The following is a 19,257-nucleotide window of genomic DNA, read 5'->3' as shown; positions in this document are numbered from 1 at the left end:
TCAACACTTGCCCAGGACCACCTCTCTGCACTAACACCCCAACCCTGGACCACCCCTCTTCCTTTGACCCAATGAGCCCAGCCTCACCAGCTCTCCTTCAGAGTCTGGCTCAAATCTTTTAAGACATCCCCATCACCAATCTCAGGCCAGATAGCGTGTACTCAGAAAGCATTAGCTAAATGAAAACGCACACCTCCATTTCTCATTGATATTCAAACAGAAAAACAAGCTTCAAATGCAAAAGCTTCCTCTGTTTATACAGCCACACCTCAGCCCTCCAGTCTATCTTTCCAGTTTGTTAATCTTTTCCAACTGCTCTAAAAGAAAACAGCCCTATTTTAGGCCAGGATATCTGGTCTAAAATGATCTCAAGTCAAAGCCTAGATTCTAGCACAGGAGCCTGGGATTGGTTTGAGTCGGTGAGCTCGAAAGATCCTGTGCCAGTGAGGCCCCTGGCTTGTGTTCAGGCCCTTTTTAGGCTCCATTCGGCCTTGCCTCACTGCCCACACACCACCTTCCTGTCCCCCGATGTGCTTCCTCACCTTCTTTCCAGACTTTTAATCCATAGCATGGTACAGCAGAAAAAGGCTCTGGCACTGAACAGAGCTGGATTTCATTCTTGACTCTAGCACTTAACTCTGAGCCTCAGTTTTTTCATCTGTAAAATAAGAATAATACCACCTTCAAGAAGGCTGAGAAATAAGAAAAATGTCCAAGTGCCTGGCACACACAAGGTACCAATTTTAGCATCTTTCTTCCCGCTCTCCTTTCTTCCATCCACTGCTGCCCACAGCCCAAACTGACCTAAACTGAGGGCCACTGTTAACTACCTGGGACATTCAGCTGACATGTGAATGCAGAGACTGTTCTTCCAAACCACACAAAAGGATCAAGGTAGGAGAAACTGAAACAAAGCAGAGAGAGACTAGGCTCCCAGGCAGCGCAAAGAGAATGCCCTCACTGCAGCAGGCTAATCCCGTTACCTCCTGGGGGCCATAAGCAGCAAAAAGATGACTCAGGACCACATCTCCAGCTAGGATATGCTAATCTGACTCTTAAACTGCCTGGGCAGATGGTGGCAATCTCCACACTACCCACCAGCAGAGACAGCATAGTTTGCAGAAATAGCAAAGTTCTGCCAAGAAAGACCCTAAGACCCTCCTTAGAAGGACCAAGTAATTAAGGTGTTAACAACTGACTGATCAAGGCAAAACAAACAAAAGAACCCCCGAGGCCTTCCCTCAGCCTTCCCTCAGTGTTCGTTACTGAGGCAAGAATTCCACCCAGATGGCTACAGCTGAGGAATGGGGTCACTTCTGCCAGGACATCACTGACACAAATATCTCCTGGATTGAAGAAAAGCCTCTTGACTATAATGCAAATTACCTTATTTGCCTTTAAAAGTAACACTCAGTCCTGTCTACACAGTTTTTATAACCTTAGAGCATCACAGAACTCGATCTGTATTCCCCACTCAGCTCACCTCTACGAGACGGATGCGACTGCACACTTTTCTCCAGAGGTCCACGTAGACACATGCGAGCCAGAGATAGACAGGAAGATGCTCACCCTTTATTCAGACCAACCATCTCCTCATTTTTCTTTCTGCTGAAAAGCAACTTCCCAACTGTGTCCAGATAGATAAATGGGTAGACGGACACAGAGAGAAGAATGGATAGACAGGTATGTTTTTTTCTACGATTAACAGGCAAGAGGAAGGCTTCGAGTGGTGTTAAGTACAGATTTTTTTTTCCCAAGGTGTTGCAGCAAACTGGAAGAGAGAAGCATCTGAGTCAACAGCCTTCTAAGCATGCCACCCGGTCTCCTCTTTCTTTTCTGTGGTTTATAGTAACTTGCTTTCTACCTGCCAAATAAGTGGTGAGCTCTGAATGTCACATTCTGGGGCTAGCTGTAATCAAACACACACTCTTTTCTTACTAATTAATGCACTGGCAGGAAACTTAGAATCAGCAGGTTGATAAGCTCAGCCCCTTTGAAGTTCCAAGCACACCTAAATCCCAAAGCAAGTATTACGAACCCCTGGCAACAGACTGCCCGATGATTAACTACCACACAGAAACATGAGCATCTTCATCCAGCACGGATCTGCAGCAGCCTCCCACACCAGGTCTCACCCAGTGTTTGCTTTGTATCTCCTGACTGACCCGAAGATGCTAGGAGTCCTCTCCCAAAGCCTGGAGTATCCCAAACCTGTCAACACTGAAGAACCCATGCCGCTCCCCCACAAGCAGGCCACGCACCTGCTTCTCCACTACCTGCCAGCACAGCCCAGCCTCCCACACATATTTTGTCACCTCAGCCAACCATGGTAAGAACGGTCAGCATTTACTGAGCACTTACTCTGTACCAGGTACTAGTCAAAGCACTCTGTGTATTAACTCAGAATCTAATTCCTAGGCCCCACAGGAATTTGCTGGAGGGAGAGAAATATACTGTGGCCCAGAGTCCCACATGGTTTCTAGTCCCTATTTCTAGCTGTGCTATAAAGCTTACATAACCTAATTTGCATTATGCTGCTATTTTTAAAAAATCTCCAAAGATCACTGCTTCAAGCATCAATGGAAGCTGTTAGCTCTTACCTAAAATGATATTGTGGGAAAGGATATCTATTCTTACAACTAAGTCAACTTCAATTCTTGACTTAAAACAGACTTTCTGGAAGATGCTATTAGGAAAGGAAGGAACTTACATAAGAAGTCCTAGCTCTGTGCTCTGTAAGTAACTGCGAGAGAGAAACACGTCAATATTGAACTCACCTCAGTGGTAGACAGCTTCCTGGCTCTGCAGGTTGGTCATTTACCACCCATCGCCCTTCCTGGCCTCCTAGTAACACTGAGACTGGTCAGTGGATGGCATGGCCTCAGATGGTTTCAGAGTACGAGTCTGAATACAACAGAACCTTTTTTGTTCTGGGTGACTTCAGAGGGACCACCCCCATCCCAGCACCACCAGGGAGGCACTGGCATACGCTGAATGGAGTTGCAGGAAGACCACTCACAGAGCAGGTTGTTCTCAGCTTTAACTGCTCTCAATGTCCCTGATTTTTAGGGCTCTAGATTACTAGAAATCTAACTGTTGGGGTTGGGGGAAGGGGGCAGATCTCCTTAGTTCACTCCTCTAACTCACTACTGAAGATTTACCTCCACTGCAGTTATTAATGAAACCCAAGAAACAGGGAAATGATAATGAATGATTATAAGAGTAAAATTTCCCTCATTTGTCATCAAACAATGTGGTCAGTGTTTAAATTAACCACTTTTGTCCTTCGCTTCACTATAAAAACTGGTTTTCAAGGACTGGGCTCTTTGTTATTCATTTCATTCACTGCACTTACGTGGGCAGAGGTCCATGAACATAAACCAGAGTTGGTTTCAGGCTCTCAAAACTGCCAGGGAAATTTAAAATGAGTGAATTTCCAAATGATGCCCATTTTCAGTGATGTCAGAGGGCCCATATTATTAAATAATTTATAAATAAACTATTAACTAAGTAAATTCTCTTCTGACACTGCCAATGCATTATTTGGCTCCCAACCTAGGATATTTACAATAGGCCCAATTCCACCAACAAGGAGACTCTCAGACTTAAAAGGTTTCCACTGGGCGGAGCCTGTTTCACTAGTACCCAGAGAAGAACCTGTCCCGGTAAGGGGCACTTGGCTGTTTGATCAGGATTGGAATGTACTTGGTACTAGTCAACTAGACCTCACTCAACCTTTTATACATGCCAAAGCCACATTCAATGTACATACAGATTCTGTATGGGAAAAAAATTGTTCCAGCAACCTTCAAAGTTAGCAATAAAAAGAAAACTACTACTTAGAGACAAATATAAAACATAAACTTCATTTTAATCTATCTATCTATATATATATATATATCAAGTACAACCTTAGCACAGAACATCTAACACATATGAAATGCATTTATGGAATGAATACACGTAACGAAGAAGCAAATCCTTTTAAAAATATTTGGCCTAACCCTCGTATCTTTTAAATGAACTCCATGACGGTTGAATCAGGTGGGAAATAAATCATCTACCTAACCTGGAAAAGACAGATGAATTGCCTTACATCTATTTGGTCTCTGCACACCAGGTATCTACCATTCTGAGTCTTGCCATAATTGATTCTGCAAATACTTAGCTTAACTCAGTCAATTATATATTTTTCCATAGTTACCTTAATATTTTGGTTTTTTTCATTTTCTATTGCTTTTTTTTTTTTATGGCTTCTTGCTGCTGTTGTATTAGGGCATACAACACAGATCAGAGATATTCATTTCTCAGAGAAGTCTCTCTCCTTGAGAAATTGGCACTTTGATCCTCAGCTTACGTAACAGCTACATATAAATGGGTCCTACCGGCACTGTTACCAATCTTGCTGCTTATGAAATTCCAGCACTTTGGCCAAAAGAGTGCCCTGACGTAAAAATCTTCTTAGGTGAACACTTCCCACCACCGAATTCTTTTAGTTAAACAGGTAAGTGTGTGTAATTCGCATATACGTTATAAGTTTCTATACACATACACACACTTAAAAGTGAAATGTCTCTCAAAGAGAAAGTAATTATAAGGGTATTAAAAACAAAATGCTGAAAATAACTTTCACATTTAGATCATAAAAAATTTTAAAGTAATGTGATGATATAAGACCTAAGAGATCAAATACATAATATATGATTGTCATATATGCATGTTGTGTTCATCGATTTTTAATTTTCTCTTTAATCAGAAAATAAAAGAGCTTACCTTTGTATACTGAGACCACAGCTTACAGTCACTATATCTCAGCCTATTTTATACAAGTGATATGGCTACGAAGGTCCAAGGAGAACGAGAATAAAGTGAGATAAACGTGCTGAAAACTGCTTAAAAGTATTAACCTGAAATACACAGAGGATCCAACACCAGTTTTAAAAATACATTAACGAGGTATTCCCAGCTCTTCAATTAATAATGGTGAATGACTGATTCATGATTTTCAAACATTCACCCAAATTTTAAAAAAGAAGAAAAGGCTAATACCAGCAAAACCTATCAGTGGTTTGTTCCCCAGGTTAACAATTTGAGAGAGACTACAAACGACTCCAGGAGCCCTGGCTTCCCCGCACCATGCACTGCATCTAGTCAGCATGAGGTATGTCGGGAATCTATTGGACCAATTACCTTGCACAAGAGATGGGGTGCTCCCACAGCCTCAAGAAACACGGCTGCAGGCCACCTCCCTGGCTGGGTGCCAGCCCCCATGCAAAGAATATGGCTTCAAGGAGGACCCCTATCTCTGAGGAATTATAATAGCGCTAACTGACGCAGTCAGGAATGCAACTATTCAGTTTATGTGCTAAAAAAGTTTAAAAACTGTCAGAAGATAGCACAGCTCATATACTAATTCTAAGTTCTACATTGGTCTGTAGACTCCCCGACAAGAGACTAGGCTAGGAGGGGCTAAGTATATCCAGATATTGCTAGGTTTCCAAAGGAAAAGTTTTCAAACAGACACCGTGGCTCTGAATAAAGTATTGCTCTTCTTTAAAATGCTCATTCACTGCTTTCCAAAAGGAGGTGTCAGAGTGCTGTGTCTGAAAGCTGGAAAGCCTCAGGGGGTCACATTGCTCTTAAGACTAAGACATAGAAATTGCCATTTCAAGCCAGACAACCTGATGGTTCTAGAAGTCAGAGAAGAAATCTTGAGGGCCCAAGTGAATAATAAATGGTGCGACGCTCAGAGGCTGGCAATAGGGGCTGTCAATGAAAAAACCACCTACAGTGGAGAAAAGAGCAGAGAAGCAAAACTTTGTTAATTTCACAGAATTTGGTGAAGCCAAAAGCTTCATTTATATTTCTCTGCTCTTTCAGCTGTAAGTGGAATTTTCATTACAAAATGAAGGGGTGGGAAGGGTAAAGGGGGTGGGGGTAGGGGGAGGACACTTAATTCATTACAAGATTTAAACAGTTGAACTTGCATGGTTACCACTTCTAACAAAGGACTGACAGCTCAATTATTTTAAGTAAAGCAGAGAAATGTAAAAGTTTGCAGCAACTGGGCAGGTTTACAACATGGTTAGTAACTTCCAACAAACAACAAAAAAAAAAAAAAAAAAAAAGACTTGGTAGAAACCATTTGAAATGACTGCCATCATGTTGGAAAACAGCACAGCTCCATTTTCACCATTATAGAGGGGTTGAGTTATGAAGCTGAGTCAGCGACTTCACAAGAATTTTCTAAAGAGAAATCTCCAAAGAGATTCCAACTTGGAATGCAAATTTGACAATCAATTTCAAATAACAATACAGCTGCAGCTGCCAATTAACAGTATTCCAAAAACAAAGAGGACTGTTTGTAAATATTTAATTAATAAAAAATGGACACTACCAGCCATGCTTTTTCTTCTCAGTGATGGCTCTGTTTCATCCATAGGTCAGCAAAACGAATCAATGAAACATGAAAACTCCCAGCTGAGATGGGCCCTCTTGTGTACGTCTAGCCACTAATGCACAGGATGAGAATGGTAAGTTCACAGCTACTTCCAGCAAGTGATGAGGTTTTATTAAAGTATCACCCACCACTAATAAAGACAAAAGGTCAAGGAGCAGAAGTAACAAGCATGGTGTAAAAATTTTATTTCTGATAAGTAACACTAACGTTTGTTTTAAACTATCTGTTTCATTCTCATTTAGCGGTCCCAAAGAAATCTGGCACATAAATTTGCCGTATTTTGTGAAGCCCATTCTCAGCGATGGGTACTGTTCAGCTCCAAAAAACAGAAATGAAGAAAGACGAGGAAAGCTAATTCATACTAAAAACGGATATTTTTAAGACACAGGAACTTGTAAATATCAACATGGGACCACACTGTTGCCTTCATGGGGGTGAGTACCTTAATGAAACCATTACCTTCTAGTAACATCATAGGCTTCCAAACAAGGTGAGAATGCAAGTGGAAGACTTGGGTCTGCACCCTTTACAGAACAACACAATGTTACCGACTGATCATTTTTCACCAGCTTAATCAGGTGTCTTAAAAAATAAATGCTGACCCATGGCTGAAACCTGTCACTTTTCACAGCAGCACTCAACAAGAACTGGGACAATCGAAGAGCAAGTTTTTATGGGGACCCTGTTGCTGCTTTAGATTCTGATGTAATTGAAGAGGATAAGAGACCCTTCAAAGAATCCCAGAAAAATCGCTAATCTTCTCTCTGCATGAAAAAAGCCAGGGAGTGAACACAGTATCTTACAGAGTGAAGAAGGCCACAAGAACAAGAGAGGGTGATTGATCAATTAATTTATTATTTTTTAAAACTTGGAAATTCGGAAACTAAAATAATCACATTCCTCCTTCCCCATCTCTGGGTAGTGCCATCATTTTAATAAGCAATGCTCATATAACAGTAAACCTTTATCATGGGGATGCCCTTGTACAGCAGGAGTACAAAGGGCTTACAAAGTAAATAGACTGGCTCAAACTAACAATCGCCTTTGCTTTGTTTTATCAGTTTGGTTACAAATGAATGGGTTTCTAGGGCTAAGTTATTATTAGTTTTCAATTCTTTATGATTTGATACCAAAACATATCAAAAATAATAAGCTAAAACAATATTCAAACCCATATTTTATTGGCTTTAATTACACACTTCAATATTTACAAAGTTAAAGTTTAAATGAAAAGTCTCTATTGTATTAAAAAAAAATAACTACAGCCCGAATTAATGTGCCCTGGGGCAAATACATATCAATCAGCTAAGCATCAGTGACTGCATCAGGAACCAGGCAGTACTCTGTGTTACAACAAAGCAGTTTGTGATCAGTGTTTGAGACTATACACCCTTCACGAATTTAATTTTACATAATCTGATACTCCTCTTAAAACTTAAACTTTGAACTGCTAGACTTATTTCCCTAGAACAGAAGGGCTGGTATAAGTTATTTTCCGGAAATGAGGTACCGTTTCACAGAACTAGTTTCTTTTTGTTTGTTTGTTTTCAAGTTTTAGAGAACTAAATTTGCGTTTGTTAAAATCAAAAAGTAGGAAAGATGTTCTTTACAAATAATTTTGATCAAGTATGTGTTCAAAGAAAGCAGGATAAAAAGGCTTTTTCTCTAACATTCTGTATGTACTGTATTGTTCAATAGGAATTAGCTTCTGTCATTTGCTAAAAGAATGAGTAGTGGGGAACAGGATATGTTGGGAATTTCATAACGGGTAACAGAACCATTCTCTTGGGTAAACCTACAGAGAAAAGAAACGGAGAGGACTCCAAATAAGTTTAATAATCCAATAAAAATTTCAGGTTAAAAAAAAAAAAGAATCTTACAGTAATTATCATTAACCTTTTCCAGATTAGTCAGTCAACATGTACCATTATGGAAGAGGCCCACAAACTTTGAAGTTACTCAATATTTTCCATTCAAAATCAAGATGGCTACATCATAGGAAGAAGGATATTCAAAAAGGGATTTCATCTGAGTGAACTGTCATGAATTATAAAGCTCAAAAGCAATGCTATTGATTAATATTCTGAAGTGACTCTCAATTTGGCACATTACATATTACAGGAGAAACAGGGACGGTCAAGATTCACAGCACAGCTTTCTGTGCAGGCCTCAGATCCCCAGAAAGACAGTTCCAACTGGAGTCATGACCAGGTGTTTATCTTAACGGCTACTCACAATATTGGCATGGCAAATCTGGAAAGATTAATTACTTTCTTAATTTTATAATTAATGAGTTCTTGTGGCCTCACAAACTTCTGCATACTCAAGCATGATTTGAAATCTGATCCTTATTTCTATTCTAATATTTAAGCTATGGAGAAATCACAAAGCAGCAACAGCAGGTATTCGAGAGCACCAGATGATCAGAGGGAAATTACCCCACATGCAACAGCTTTACAAAGGCCAAAAGACATATTTACCTTACAGCCAAAATAAAGCATCGTTTTAGTAGGTTGGCATCACAGTAACATTTAAAAACCAAATCTTTTATGTGAAAAATGGGGGCATTACATTTCACCAGCTTTGGAAGTCAGTTATATGGCGCATGGGAGCCTTCTGAAGAGGGGCTCAGAGGCCGCGGGGTGAGAGCATAATGTTAGAGGAGAGGGAAGAACAAGAGAGAAAAACTAAAAAGACAGGAAAAACGTGAATGTGCCTTAGAGCCTAGATATACAAGTGTTTTAAAGAAAAAAATTAAGCTCTAGCAAACCTGTACTGAAGAACATGGGACTTACTATGTCTAAAAGAAAGACACAGACTTCAGGACCCGCCCTAGGAGGCAGACGCTTTGGCTCTCACACAAGACATATTACAATGAGTCTAGTGAGTCAAAATGTATTTGGATAAACTGACCAGACCTAATTCACAGGAAGGATGAGGTGGTCAGGGTATCCAGAAGTTGGCTGAATGGTAAAAGCAAACTGCCAAATCAAAAGGAGCTAGAGAGCTTGAATTCAGAAGAAATTCTAAGTGATAGCATATTCTTGTCTGGGGAGGCCCTGGCCAAACCTGAATGTGTCAGTGGAGACATTCAGTTAAGGAAGAAACTCCAGACTCTGCTCTCAGCCTTAGAGGAAACTCACCCCAAACGTCTGAGCCTTCCAGCCTCTCCACATCTTTCCAGGATGTAAATTATCTATCTTAATGGGGAAAGCGGTCAAACTGTTCACTTTCTACTTATTTCTACAGCTAGGAAATCAGAGGAAGCTTCAGTTTAGCACTGTCCTAAAGACCCATAATTTTCATCCAAACAAAAATGGGAAAGCTGATGCATGAAGAGAAAAAGCATAATGAAAGGTCTGAGGCTCGTGTGGAGGACTAATGCCACAAGTAGCAACACAGTCAAGGTCCTTCTCTTCTGTGTGCACACACGCCCAGCCTGGGGTCGCACTGGTGCACACACATGTGTGCACCCGCCCACTCTTACACTCACATGCATTCTCTCACATGTGTGCACACACACTCGTGCTCTTTTTTCTCTCAACGACAAACATCCTATAGATGGCCAACTCTATACCACATAGCACCCGACTTAGGAAAAATGCCTAAGAGAGCATATCACTGACTCCAAACCTACTGCCTCCATTGCCACATAAACCTCATTCAAAAGTTATCCAAAGGGCCACTGAGGTTCATTTCCGCATCTGCCTTTGTTTTTTTATTTTTGGAGGGAGAGGAGCTATTCCTCTGATTTTCTCACTGTACTACACAGACCTTCTGCAGTAAGCACTTCAGTAACTGCTGCAGATACCCTCTCATCACTCTCTAGGACCTGTTCACTCCACCTCTACAGCAAAATTCATGAAAAAGGATGACAGCTACGAATTTGAAGTGAGCACTTCCTATCTCTAACTCAAATCACCTACAGTTCACACAGTTTCAAACCAGAAACTTAAATGTAGCTCTATAACTGGCAGGCAGCCAAGCTAGAAACTGGGTATGGCCCTTCAGTAGCCTTTGAATGGAGTATAAGTTGGCTGTAAGAAGAACTACTTAAAATATTTAATTTCAATATGGTCAGAAACAGGCAATTAGAACAAGCAGTCCTTCAATCAGGCAAAGCAGAGAGAAGAGCAACTCCAACCAAACCAAGAACCACAAGGTTGTGGCATTTTCAACGGGAATTTAAGTTGGGTCATAGAATAAGTAGGTCTGAGATCCTCCAATTCATTTAAAGAAACCCTAGATACAAACTGTGCTTTGGATTGCTGTGCAGAGTGGCTTAAGAGGAGAAATCAGTAAGATGGTGTACATACCATAGGCAGGGGCAGCTGTGCTGTAACCATATGGTGTTCCATAGCCTGGTGCAAAGAAGGAGAAAGCACATCAGTCCAGGAAAAAGGGCAGTCAGCACTGGCCCGATTCACAAGAACCACCTGGCCCGGCACCTTGGGCACCAAGGACTTCTTCCAGGTGCTGGCTGAACCAGAACCCTTCCCAGAATGGCCCGAGTCTACCGATTTCTCCATGCCTATGTAGAGTGGAAGCTTTTTACTATGGCCTACCAAGATCTCCTGACCTACCAGAATATCCTGTTTCTTTCTCACTATACTTCTTACCACATTGTATTATAATTATCAACTCTTTGTCTGTGTTCCCCCCTAGAATGGCAGAGACTCAAATCTTATACATCTTTGCATCACTTGAACCTAGAAGAATGTCTGGCATATAGTAACCACTCACAAATTTAATTTGTTCAACAAAAGAATACTTAGAACCACTCAAGTTACCAATTTCTCACAGTTGGAAAATAGGAATTTCCAAGTCTTTTTTTCAGAAAGCAGTGACAGAGCAGGCTAAAGCCTCAACTGCCACTGAAGAGGGTGCACAGATCAGGCTGTGGGCTCGAGGGCAAGGTCCATGTCTTGTTGAAATCTGAATTCTGGGCCCCAGCACAGGGTCTCTCAGTAAATGTTGTTAGAATTGACATTAGCATCGGGTGCCTATGAAGAAGGCTCATATTATCAATAAAGTACAAAAAACACAAAAGTTTTTGAACCATTTAGTTCTGGCACTAGTTTCTTATATGTCCTTAGATATGTAACCTCTGAGTTGCCACTTTCATCTATAAAATGGGAAACCCTCCAAGCTACTTTATAGTTTATAGGGATTAGAAATACTATGTTAATAGAAACAACAATCTTTAATCTTTCAGTAAAATGACTTTAAAAAATATAAGTACTAAATCACTTGGGTAAATCTCTAGGAAAAACTGGTTTCTAAAATAGAACAAGGACACAAAATCTACATGGGCCCTTCACATTGTACCCAAAAATCAAGCTTTTTTACTTTACAGCCCCTTTTTCTATAATCATTTCTGCTGCTAGAATGATTTTTTTTCTTCTTCTCTAGCTGACCAGCTGCAACTCATCCTTTAGGTATCTATCACCTCCTCTGTAAAGTCCCCCAGGCTTGCTGTTCACTTTGCCCACCCGACGTCACAGCTTGCATGGTATTACACGGTACTTTCTCAAGTGTCTGTTCCTACCCCCATGTGACCCCGAGCATTCACAGGGGCAGACGCTAAGTGTTGATCATCTTTGAATGCTCAGATCTAAATCTCTTGTTTGAGATAAAACATTCAGATATATGTTGAATAAGTAAATTGCTTTGGGGGACTAACTGAAACATTTTCTTAGAGATAAAGTTTTTCACTTTTTAGTCTATACTTAAGTCATATAAAACTGGGGGTTGTACAACTTAGTCTTTAGTGCTCACTAAATCATATATTTCAAGAGGACACAAGGCAACTGAAATAAGCAGTAGGAAATACAGAGTAGGAAAAGTATCAGAAGCCAAAAAAAAAAAAAAAAAGATTAATGCTTAAAAAAGAAGGCTGTATATCAAATCTATTCCAGGAAAAGGTAGCTGGTTGTCTAAGGCTACAGTTTCAAAGGTTTTTACTAAAACCTCCTTAAAGAGATGAAACTATAACAACTAAGCTGGCCACTAATGAGGCCACTGGGGTTCTAATCCTGACTTCACGTCTCACTAAGGTGACTCTGAATTGCACCTGCTATTTAACCTCTCTGAGCCTCAGTCTTCTGCAGAAACTGATGGCAGAGGAATGTAATTAAATAACATATGTAAAAATACTTACTACACTCCCTGCTGCACAAAATACACTCTGCAAATGGCATATAACCTATTCATAATCCAAACTGACCTAATCTGAATCTTCTCTAGCCTACCAAAGAACTTCCTTTTTAAAAGCTTCAGAAGACAGGCCTTTCACAGAGGTCAGTGCAATGATGTAAAAGAGATGCTACTACAGAGCAGAGAGGCAGACAGCAGGATTCCTCTCACAATCACTGCCACTAGCTGATGGCTGCTGACCCCTCGCACGTGAGGGAAAACGTCCCACGACCCAGCAGCTGGACAAAACTGGACGAGCACGTCACCAAAGGCAAGAGAGTTCACCTCAATAACCTGCCTACTACTGTTTAATGAAAGCTGCTTCCTTTAAATAAGACATTAAATGAGGCAAAAAAAAAAATTAAATTTCCATAGAAATAGTGAGATGCACAGAAAAATGTCATTTTGGACACACAAAAAGTATCAAACTGTAACCACCCTCTCACGCTGTCTTTCAGCGCTCTCTGTCTCCTTCAATGGTGCCACCATCCAATCTACTTCCTCCAGCATAAGATCCTGGGAGGGACCTGAAACCTCACTCTGTTTTGTTCTCCACATTCAATCCATCAATTCTGCTTCTGAAGCTCTTCCATCTGCTCACTTCTTGACCCCCATCTACTTCCCTACACCCCCTGGAGATCCCTCCCCGGCCTCTAGTCTAGTCTCCGAGCTTACAAAAACCTGTCTTGGCATGCCAACTTCTATCCCTACGAGCCATTCTTCACGCTACAGAGAGTGATCTTTACAAATAAAGTCTGAAAGTCTTATCTCCTTACTCCTCTTAGAACCCTTCACGACTTCCCCCATATACTTGGGTGCAAAGACCAGACTCCAAACCACAGCCTCTGGGATGGGACGAGCACCCACCTCAGCTCAAGTCCCCCCACCCCCTCGCCCGTCACCCACACACAGTGCTCTCCACACTACAGACGTGTTGGCCTCCTCCTAATTCTTCAGATGAGCCAAGTTCCCTCCCACCAGCACCACAGGGTGCTGACGTGCTATTCCCTCTGTGTGCGGTGTTCTTCTGTCCCAGTCTTCTCTGAGTTAACCCCTATTCATTCGTCAAAGCTCAGTTCAAGTGTCACATCTTCAGGGAAACCTTCGAGTCCCCGAGAGACTCGACCAGGTTTCTCTGTCACGTTCCCTCACAGCATCGTGCCCCTCTCCTTCATCACAGCAACTCAGTCAGTCGTGAGTATTCCATTAGTATGTCTCACCTTTAGACCAAACACTGCAGGAGAACAAAATCCATGTCTGCTGTGTGTCAAAGCAGGCACACAATATTTGAATAAGAGTACACATTGTTTATATGACACATCTTTGAGCTATGCCCCTACTGGGATCAACTTCTAGAAGCTTAATTCCAAAGCCACATCATCCACAGAACTTCCAAAAAAGCCTATTCTAATTCTTTCTTAGAAAAAAAAACACAGAACCTAAGTGAACTCCTTAAGACTGTTATGCAAAAAAATAATGACGGGATAAGACCCAATCTTTATGACAATTTCATCTTGATCAACAACTACTAGTGGTTTAGTTGTCAAGTTCAAAGTTCCATACTTGCAATATTACAGAGAATTTGATTTTAATGAGACAGAGGTACAGCTACTGCTAAGATGATACAAGGATCAGAACAGAAGGCAAGCAGAGGGCATCTTTTCCCATCTTCCTCAAGCCATGTGGTGAAATGAAAAGAATATAAACTTTGGAACTAGAAACACCTACATTCAGATCTTTGCTCTGCTGTTTACAAGATGTCTCACACTGAGCTAGTTGCCTTACCTCCCTAAAACTTAGTTTCCTCACCCGGGAAAATGGAAGTAATTTCTACTTGAGGAAACACTGTGAAGATTAAAAACAATTAAGTGAAATCATTTATATGAAAGTATCTAGTGTATACTCATCTCTAGATAAGCAAGTTCCCCCTTTCCTCTTTTTGTACTTCTTTAGCCCCTGATGGTTCCCCAACATAGAGCTAAAGAAATGCTAACATCGCCAGGCTTCACCCCAATTAAGTAGCTCTTACCAGCCATTTTTCTCACCTGTGATACCCAATCTGTCATCTATGTCCCCACCAAATACACTCTGCTCAGGTATCCAAACTCCCCAATCTGTGGAATATCTTTGAGCTTCCTCATTGTCAAAATATGTCCCCTCAACCAAGCGCAATACTCCTCATCTGTCACCTCCCTCCAGAAAGCCTCTAGTCACTCAGCAGATTCCAGGAGAAAACCTGTAACATTCTGTAGATTCTCTTCTTTTGAAATTCAGTGCACACCCATCCTATACCCATATTATGTTTCCAGAAACCCTGTATAACCCTGGAAAATAAAGGAGAGGCTGTTCTTGGAACTCTGGCCCAGAAAAGGAGGCAGATGTCTCACAGGGTGCACTATACCTGGAGCTATGTAGCCAGGAGCAGCTGTGGCCCCAACAAAAGCTCCCCTTGTTAGAGTTCCTCTTCCTCTGCCCCGAACAGCCTGGACTGCTGCGGACACAGCTGTATTCACAACACCCTTTGCCTGTTAAAAATAACACATTTCATTACTGAGAGAAATAAGATCATCTCATCAACTTTGTAATGTATAACCTCTATGAGAAACTTGAGCCTGTACATGAGATTAGTCGTCTATGACCTTGAAGCTTCAGTTTATAATCTGTAAAATGAAAATGACATCTATCTTACAGAGTTGTTCTGGAGAAGATGCTGGCACAAAGAAGTATGCAAATAAATTCTTCCTTTCACTTGAGGGTTACCCAGAAAGACTTCGTTTTCTGCACACAAATTTCAGCAATCAAATTACATCCAAAGTCATTTTAGGCCTGACTAAAGCAATTACAGACACTTGATACCTAGGTTCAAAATTTACTGAATTCTCCCCCAGCAAACAAAAAAAATACCACAACAAACCACCTGGAGTTAGCTGTGAACCTGAGTGGGTTTAAAAAAAAAAAAAAAAAAGAAAGAAATAAGACAGGAAGACCAAAGGTGTGGATGCCAGTTCTTGATATAAGTAACTGAGACCTCAAGAAGGTCATGCAAGAGAGTGTGTGTGTGTGTGTGTGTGTGTGCGCGCGCGCCTCTCTCTCTCTCTCTCTTCTTGCTCTAAAATGCTCTGGGACTCTGGTAAAGTCACATAATCTCTATGGGAGTCTCCCCACTAATTGCAAAATGACAATTATGATACCCACTTTGTTTTCCTTACTTCAGAGTAGAAAGAGCAACTGAGAAAATAGATACAACACTCTGAAAAGTAGAACAGATAAGGACAAAGAGTAACGGTACATAGGGCTGCTAGAACGTTCCTTTCCAAAACAGAAAATTTAAGAAATAAGAAAATATCTAGTTTTAAATTACATATTCTGTTTACTTTTTAATATAAAGATGCAATAAAAACTCAAGCTCAAAAAACTACTAATACTCCCTGCTACAACCAAGCTGCAGGGAAGGAGGTGCAGAGCCTCAAAAGCATTGTACCATCGAGTCAACAGCACCTCAGACAGTTTAAATAGTCGGTGCATATACACAGTTATCTCTCACTGAAAAATCCTAGGATAGCCTCTATAACTGGGTAGAAGACAGTTTCAAGGTTGAATGTATCGTGCACAGAGAACAGCCATTTTTTCCTTTTGGCTGAAAAAAATCCAACCAAAATAGACTGCTTCTTGGCTGTCAAGCACATTGAACACGTGAGTTTTATAGCTTTTAGTATGGAAAATTTCTAAAAATGAGTGAACTTCATGTGGGCATTTTTTTTTTTAAACCAGCTTAGTCAAATGTAGTAGAAGGTAGTAATCTGGCAGCAGCAGAGTGACTCCACACAAATCAAGCTCATGTCTCCTAGAACCAAACCTAACTACCTAATAAGTATCTGCACATAGCATAGGCTTTTTTAAACACTAAAATTAACTGACCCATATACAAGATGTAACGCATGAGAAAAACACACCAAAACAAACAAGGTAACAATTATCCTTCTACTAATTTAGAACATATTCTGGAAGATTTTAGAAAAAGAAAATCCACTTATCCTCTCTCTACGTGTACCACTAAAATTTAAACGCTTTATTTGTATTTCATCTCAGTAAAAGTTCGTTTTCTTTGTTTATATTTTGAATTCTAGAATATAAGCAGTGTTTATTATAGTAAATACAAGAAGTTTAAATTAACACAAAACAAATTTATAAGGTGGATATAATATACAATAGGACCATGCCAATGGTCTTTGGAAGGAGAAGAACCAGGTTTCAAAGGGAACCCTTACCATCAATTAGCTATGTTACTATAAGCGGTATCTTAATGTGTTCAAGCCTCATTTCCTCATCTATAAAATGAGAGCTATTCTAACCTCTTATAATGGACCTTGCATATGCATATTTAACACAGAATCTTAAATAATCCAAGCTTCCTTCTATTAGTCTAAACATGTTTACTTGACTTGTTCCTATCACATAATATATTCAGACATTATTATACCAGTATTCTCCACGAGGGAGAGAATGTGTCTTATAGTTAACGTATCTCCCTTTCCCTCATAATCGTGCACATGGTATATGTCTAGAAAATATTTTTGAATATGTAAATGAATGGATAGAAGAATCCGTTATTCAAAAGCGTGCAATTAGGAGGCCATCTTTTCTTACTGCAACCCTTGTTACAATCCTGGGCCTTTAGCAGCTCTGACATTTCCAACGTCGGTAATGAACAGAAGCAACAAAGGGTCAAGTTCTACTGTGACGCCCTCAAAGGAAAACCCAAAATAAATAATGCAAAGGACAAAACTGGAAAGGGAATGGAAGAGCACCTGCAGACTCTGATGAGAGTAAACCCCAAATACTCTTGGCAGCTTCCCTAAACTAAACAAATGCTAGAATCTCATTAAAGTCCCAACCCTCCAAAACTCTACCTCTTCAAGAATGACCTAAATCCCCCAAATAATGCTCATAGTCTCTTTTTAATATATAATTTGCCTAAAAGACCACAGAACAGAGAACCACTAATCATATTTCTATTATTCATGATCAAACCCAAAGAAAAGGTTGCCAAATCCAAGAAGAAGAAGTAGCTTTAGAAAAACCTGAAGTGCAACAAAGACAGGAAAGGAAATTTAATTCTGGTAATATCTTTCAAAGGTTTAATGCTTAACTCATACCTGAGGGATAATCTTCTTTTTCTTATTATTTGCTGCATTGGGTCCAGAAAACAGCTTCTCCAGGGCAGCTAAAGCTGCACTTGCCTTTGCCACTTTCTTATTTGGACCTGCACCTCTGAATTTCTGTCCATCTACTTCTACCTAAAATCAAGAACAACACTCTGCAATTATCCCATGCAATTCCTCTACGTAGTTTTTATTTAAATGTATCACAACACAGAAAACACCAAAAGTCAAACAGTACCATGAGATTTGACTCAGTCTAAAGCTTTTTTATATATAAGCTGAGGATATCCTATGTCTTTGAGGGGAAAAATAAGGTTGGCTTGTATCTAGGTACACACCTCCATTACAAAGCGTTTGTCATGGCTTCCACCAGTCTCCGAGATGAGTTCATACTTAAGACCTCTTCTTTTTTCATTGAGCTCCATTACAGGATTTTTGCCACTTGCTGTGAGGATAGGGCCCTGAGTTCTTACCTAAAAGGAGGTTCAATCAAGTAAGATTTTAAAGTATTAGATTTCTTATTAATACAATTATACTACGTCTCCATTGACAAAGAGGCTCAAGAATTGTACTTTAAAGCATTCAGGGGCTAGGATGCATGATCACTTCTGTATACAAATGGCAAAATATCTTTAAAGGTACAGAAATTCTACAAGCAGTAAACATCACAGTAAGTCATCTGGCCAGCCTGCCGTGGAAGCAGGCTGTCTCAACAGATCAGTAGTCAAGAGCAGTGTAGCCTTGCCATCATCACATGGCACTCCAGGGTCTGATCTGGGGTGTTCAAGATCTAAGAACAATACTCTAAATGACTGACAATGTAGGTAGAACAGCTGAGATTCACATGACACCTGAGCATTCATTGTTTTTCATCTTTAGGATTAGGAAGAAATAACTCTCAATTTGGGAGACGGAAACAAAATGTGCCTACACACCTCTCAGTCTCTCTAAAGAGATTTAACGGCACCTAGAGTAAAAACAGTAGGCTACAGACTATGAATTCTGAAATTTAAAAATAATAAAAGCAGTCATTCCCTGCCCTCAAGGAGCTAGAGTATAGAAGGAGGGATTGATCTAATCACTGTAAGACAATGTACATTATAGAGCCCATGTATATTATGGAAACACAGTACAAGGAATCATTTTCTAGGGCAAACAGGATAGTTTTCCTGGAAGTGACATGCAAACCTGACCTTAAAAGGTAAGTACCAGACCATGAGAAGGAGGAAAGGAAGGAGAAGGGCATTCTGGACAGAAGAAACGGCCATGCAAAGGCCCAAGAGAAAGAAAAACCATTTGTTTGGGAAATGGCAAGAAGTTCCATTTGGCTGTGTTAAGCGAGTGAGGAGAGGAAAGCAGAACCAGATTAGAAACACTCTTGATGGAGCCAAATCATAAAGGACTTCAAATGTCATGCAAATGAGCTTCGACTTTATCATG

At 40.4% G+C, this 19,257-nt stretch overlaps 1 protein-coding gene across 3 annotated transcripts in view; it reads right to left on the bottom strand.

The window, feature by feature from the left end:
* STRBP (spermatid perinuclear RNA binding protein) overlaps window positions 1-19,257 on the bottom strand; it is a gene marked incomplete at its 3' end in the record, with an annotated part of 64,997 nt that overhangs the window by 7,033 nt on the left and 38,707 nt on the right. The window contains exons 12-16 of one of the 3 annotated variants that reach the window (XM_079706062.1): window positions 18,156-18,290; window positions 17,812-17,952; window positions 15,057-15,180; window positions 10,777-10,821; window positions 5,691-5,785 (exon numbers count right to left, since the gene is read on the bottom strand). In XM_079706062.1, the coding sequence (XP_079562188.1) occupies window positions 5,691-5,785; window positions 10,777-10,821; window positions 15,057-15,180; window positions 17,812-17,952; window positions 18,156-18,290 (540 nt within the window). Of the gene's footprint in view, window positions 1-5,690; window positions 5,786-8,178; window positions 8,256-10,772; window positions 10,822-15,056; window positions 15,181-17,811; window positions 17,953-18,155; window positions 18,291-19,257 lie in introns of those variants that run through there. The other 2 variants (XM_079706064.1, XM_079706063.1) reach the window with 2 other exon arrangements.

This window comes from Hyperoodon ampullatus (assembly GCF_949752795.1).
Source record: "Hyperoodon ampullatus genome assembly, chromosome: 6".
NCBI classification, from domain to species: Eukaryota; Metazoa; Chordata; class Mammalia; order Artiodactyla; family Ziphiidae; genus Hyperoodon; species Hyperoodon ampullatus.
Note: the sequence above shows the minus strand (reverse complement) of the source record. Positions and strands in the feature narration are given on the sequence as shown.